General features: G+C 43.1%; 1 protein-coding gene across 1 annotated transcript; it reads left to right on the top strand.

The window, feature by feature from the left end:
• The first annotated feature begins 493 nt into the window (after positions 1–493).
• On the top strand, positions 494–1,355 carry LOC126585407 (glutathione gamma-glutamylcysteinyltransferase 1-like). Its single transcript, XM_050249838.1, has 2 exons — positions 494–781; positions 1,173–1,355. The coding sequence occupies exons 1-2, from the start codon at positions 707–709 to the stop codon at positions 1,338–1,340; spliced, it is 243 nt and encodes an 80-aa protein (XP_050105795.1). The 5' UTR covers positions 494–706; the 3' UTR covers positions 1,341–1,355.
• Positions 1,356–5,520: the final 4,165 nt, after the last annotated feature.

The following is a 5,520-nucleotide window of genomic DNA, read 5'->3' as shown; positions in this document are numbered from 1 at the left end:
ATAAGATACCAAACAGAATCATCCATTTGTTCTTAACTTTCTTAACTCCATCCCCCTACTCTTTTTAATAGAGATTACATCAACCAAAGATCTCAAAATCGGAGAAGGATTCTCTTCCTTTTTTTTTTCCCTCCCATTCCCTCCTCTCATATTTGAACGGTCATGACTAAGCCACGTCAACATCTTATATTAATTTTTGTATAGAAAGAAAAAAATAAAATAGAGAGTGTGAGAAAAGGGGATGAAAGGAGATAGAAAAAGGAAGGGAAATAATCCTAATCCCTTAAAATCTATTAGACGTCAAGTAATTCCTTTGACTTAATGAGCATATTAATTTTAATCAATGTAAATAAAATCACATTACATATTCTCTACTGCGTCGTAGGGTTTATCAAGTTTGCAGCAGCAACCCCCTTCCAACGAAACGACAATCTTATCCCTGCCGTTTGAATTGTTGATTGGAAGACTTTAAAACCCTGGCGTTTTGAAATAGTTAATTACGCGGGTTCCCTTTGCCTTTCCTAATCGAACGCAACAGAGATTTGTCCCACGAAACGACGCCGACCCGAACCATAAACCCGAAACCCTTTGACTTGGACACTTCAATTTTCTCAGTCCTAACCAGATCAGATTTTTTTCCCCAATTATTTTCTTGGGTTTTATTTGTATAATTGTTAGAAAAAACAAAAAAAATTAATTAAGAAAAATGGCTATGGCGGGGCTGTACAGACGAATCCTTCCTTCTCCTCCTGCAGTCGAATTTGCTTCCTTACAGGGAAAGGTACAACCTTTATATGCAGCTTCCTCACTCCGTCACTTACTTTTTCTTCAGATTTATTATCTTTTATTTCTACCATTTTTTTTTTTTTTTGTGAGTCTTAACATTTAGCATTAAAGCTTGAAACTTTAATTTTTCTATAGATACCCTTTTTATAATACAATGTGAATTTGTCTTTTTCCCCAATTTTTGTTTTGGGGTTAAATTTTTTAGTTCAGTTTATGTATGACCCAACATTTGTTTGCCGCCTGTGTTTTTGGGAATGTTGCAAATTATTCATAAGTCAAATTATATGGTGTTTTTCTTGGGAGTGAGTGATTTTTGTGCTTGTGATGTGTTGCTGTTCAGAACCATTGTTTTTTGGTTACTAAATTTGATGGTTTTCGAATTGCAGGAGCTTTTTCTTGAAGCCATTCAGAGTGGGACTATGGAAAACTTCTATAGGTTGATTTCTTCTTTTCAGACGCAATCAGAGCCCGCTTATTGTGGATTGGCGAGCCTGTCCATGGTTTTGAATGCCCTTGCTATTGATCCCGGAAGGAAATGGAAAGGTAAAGTTTAAGCTTTATAGCTAATAGGATTGAAGGTATCATTTTGTTGATCCAGCTAGTGAATACAACAACAACAACAACAAATCCTTTTCCCACTAAGTGGGGTCGGCTATATGAATCCTAGAACGCCATTGCGCTCGGTTTTGTGTCATGTCCTCCGTTAGATCCAAGTACTCTAAGTCTTTTCTTAGAGTCTCTTCCAAAGTTTTCCTAGGTCTTCCTCTACCCCTTCGGCCCTGAACCTCTGTCCCGTAGTCACATCTTCGAACCGGAGCGTCATTCGGCCTTCTTTGCACATGTCCAAATCACCGGAGCCGATTTTCTCTCATCTTTCCTACAATTTCGGCTACTCCTACTTTACCTCGGATATCCTCATTCCCAATCTTATCCTTTCTCGTGTGCCCACACATCCCACGAAGCATCCTCATCTCCGCTACACCCATTTTGTGTACGTGTTGATGCTTCACCGCCCAACATTCTGTGTCATACAACATTGCTGGCCTTATTGCCGTCCTATAAAATTTTCCCTTGAGCTTCAGTGGCCTACGACGGTCACACAACACGCCGGATGCATTCTTACACTTCATCCATCCAGCTCGTATTCTATGGTTGAGATCTCCATCTAATTCTCCGTTCTCTTGCAAGATAGATCCTAGGTAGCGAAAACGGTCGCTTTTTGTGATCTTCGCTAGATTGCTCCGGTCATTAGTGTGGATAAGTATATAAATGGATAGAGATAGGAAAGCAAACACAAGATGTACGTGGTTCACCCAGATTGGCTACGTCCACGGAATAGAAGAGTTCTCATTAATTGTGAAGGGTTTACACAAGTACATAGGTTCAAGCTCTCCTTTAGTGAGTACAAGTGAATGATTTAGTACAAATGACATTAGGAAATATTGTGGGAGAATGATCTCGTAATCACGAAACTTCTAAGTATCGGAGTGTGGTGTCGTCTTGACTTGCCTTATCTGTCTCATAGGTAGATGTGGCATCTTCTCTGGAAGTACTCTTCTTCCATCCAGGGGTGGTATCTTTAACTGGTGGAGATGCACAAGGTAATGTATCAATTTCACTTGAAGCTTACTTGTAGTTTCAGGCTTGGTCAAGCGCGATACAAACCATGTAGTAAGAGTCCCCCAAGTCGCCGAGCTAGGGGGTCTGCTGAAAGAGGTGACAGACAAGGTAAGCAATCAGAGCTCCGACTGATTGTTCACCTTCTCCCCATCTTGCAGCAGCATGAAGGATAAAGAGAAGAAAAATGAGAAGAGATGATATGAGATACTTTTGCTTTTGAAGAAGTAACTTTCCACAGGCTTATTCTTGAACTGAGCTGGAGGGTTTTCTGGTTTCCTCCAGAGTATAAGGCCGACTGAAGAATTTGAGGGTCAAAACAAGTCCATCAAATCTAGAGTACGTTCCACCCTGCTGATATGAGATACTTTTGCTTTTGACAGAGTAATGGATGTATCGGCACGTGTGCTGTTACGCTTGTCTCCACATGCTTCCTTGTATCCTTCGCACTTGCCCTATCTGTTCCTCAAGCAGATGCGGAATCTTCCCTGGAAACATAAGATGTTGAAGATGAGTACTCGAGAGCAATGCCAGGTAAGTAATCAGGTAAGGGGTTCCAGGCAGTCAGTTCCTGGCTGGAAGCTTGATTCCAAGTGCTGACTGATTGCTCTCTTTCTCCTTGTCTTGCAGGTAAAAACAAGGCCAAAGGAAAAGACAGGGAAAAAGCATGATATGGGATACTCTTGCTTTTAACCCTGATGATATGAGATATTCTTGCTCTAGTATAGCTTGTTTGCAGAGGTAATATCGGGGGGAAAGAAAGCTGAATATTTCGAAAGGCTTCGTTGGGAGTGCCCTCTCAGATATGATGAAGGGTTGAGCATTTTTGCAGGTCTGCCTGTCTGTTGGGGATGGAGGTCGACATATATAGGAGTCTCCCTAACAAGTAGTAATGCTATTCCTTTACCCTGCTTGGTCATAGCACGGTAGTGGGAGCTGCCAGTTTCACATGTTTTAACTCTGTCAGAGCACTTTGAAAAAGTGGTCTGTGGTATCTGGCTCTCGAGATTCGGAGAACGATGCCTCTTCGATTTTTGAGAAAGCAATCATGCTGGGGGTCTGGCTCTCGAGATTCGGAGAGCAGTGTCTCTTCGATTTTTGAGAAAGTAATCATGTTGGGAGTCTGGCTCTCGAGATTCGGAGGGCGGTGCCTCTTCGATTTTGGAGCAAGCAATCTTGTTGGGAGTGTTGTCTCGAATGTGAGTAAAGGTTGGGCATGTTTGTTAGTCTACCTTGCCACGAAGCACAAAGGTTGACACACAGGGACTTTCCAATTATCCAGCAATGGTACTGTTCCTTTACCCTCTCTTCGATTTTGAGAAAGTAGTCATGTTGGGAGTCTGACTCTCGAGGTTCGGAGGACGGTGTCTCTTCGATTTTGGAGCAAGCAATCTTGTTGGGAGTGTTTTCTCGAATGTGAGTAAAGGTTGGGCATGTTTGCTAGTCTACCTTGCCACGAAGCACAGAGGTTGACAAACAGGGACTTTCCAATTATCCAGCAGTGGTATTGTTCCTTTACCCTTGTGGGTAATAATATGGTAGCTAGAACTTCAAAATTTATGTGTCTAAACTTTGTTAGTGCTGTTTCTTTGTTATTCTTTTACCTTTCTTGGTCAGAGCGATGTAGTGGGAGCTGCAAGCTTCACGTGCTCAACTTTGGCAGAGAACTTTGGCAAAGTTATCTGTGGTACCCATGAGCTATTGTTGCGTGTGGGAAGTGGGTGATTGAACAGTAAGATTCATGTGCTTTCTACTTCACCAGAAGTCTTCGACAGAATGCCCATAATTTCTGCAAAGCTGAGTGTGCGTGTGACAGGTGCTGACAAGGCTAGAAAAGTAGGTGCCTCTTCGATTTCTGAGATCGGCCCTCATGGTCTCTGAGCAGCCCAGCTTTTGAGAAAGCGAGCGCCTCTTCGATTGATTCGGAGAACGATGCCTCATCGATTTTTGAGAAAGCAATCATGCTGGGGGTCTGGCTCTCGAAGATTCGGGGAGCAGTGTCTCTTCGATTTTTGAGAAAGTAATCATGTTGGGAGTCTGGCTCTCGAGATTCGGAGGGCGGTGCCTCTTCGATTTTGGAGCAAGCAATCTTGTTGGGAGTGTTTTCTCGAATGTGAGTAAAGGTTGGGCATGTTTGCTAGTCTACCTTGCCATGAAGCACAGAGGTTGACACACAGGGACTTTCCAATTATCCAGCAATGGTACTGTTCCTTTACCCTCTCTTCGATTTTTAAGAAAGTAGTCATGTTGAGAGTCTGGCTCTCGAGATTCGGAGGACGGTGCCTCTTCGATTTTGGAGCAAGCAATCTTATTGGGAGTGTTTTCTCGAATGTGAGTAAAGGTTGGGCATGTTTGCTAGTCTACCTTGCCACGAAGCACAGAGGTTGACACACAAGGACTTTCCAATTATCCAGCAGTGGTACTGTTCCTTTACCCTTGTGGGTAATAATATGGTAGCTAGACCTTCAAAATTTATGGGAGCGATGTAGTAGGAGCTGCAAGCTTCACGTGCTCAACTTTGGCAGAGAACTTTGGCAAAGTTATCTGTGGTACCCATGAGCTATTGTTGCGTGTGGGAAGTGGGTGATTGAACAGTAAGATTCATGTGTTTTCTACTTCCCCAGAAGTCTTCGACAGAATGCCCATAATTTTCGCAAAGCTGAGTGTGCGTGTGACAAGTGCTGACAAGGCTGGAAAAGTAGGTGCCTCTTCGATTTCTGAGATCGGCCCTCGTGGTCTCTGGGGAGCCCAGCTTTTGAGAAAGCGACGGCCTCTTCGATTTTTGAGATCAGCCTTCGAGGTCTTTGAGCAGCCCAACTTTTGAGAAAGCAAACGCCTCTTCGATTTCTGAGATCAACCCTCGTGATCTCTAAGCAACCCAGCTTTTGAGAAAGCAAACGCCTCTTCGATTTCTGAGCAGGCGCCTCTTCGATTTCTGAAGCTCCGTCGAGTGCAGATTTTTATAGGGGCTGGCATTAAGTTCCAAAGCACACTTGAATCTCCACCAGTAGAAGCTTCATTCTTGCACTTCTAAGATCTTGATTTGTCCGACCTCTTCTCTCTTCAACACATTTGAAAATGTCTGGCCCCTCCGACCGTCGTTTTGACTTGAACCTT

This window comes from Malus sylvestris, chromosome 10 (assembly GCF_916048215.2).
Source record: "Malus sylvestris chromosome 10, drMalSylv7.2, whole genome shotgun sequence".
NCBI lineage: Eukaryota > Viridiplantae > Streptophyta > Magnoliopsida > Rosales > Rosaceae > Malus > Malus sylvestris.
The sequence above is the reverse complement of the archived record's forward strand: the minus strand, read 5'-3'. Positions and strand labels throughout refer to the sequence as shown.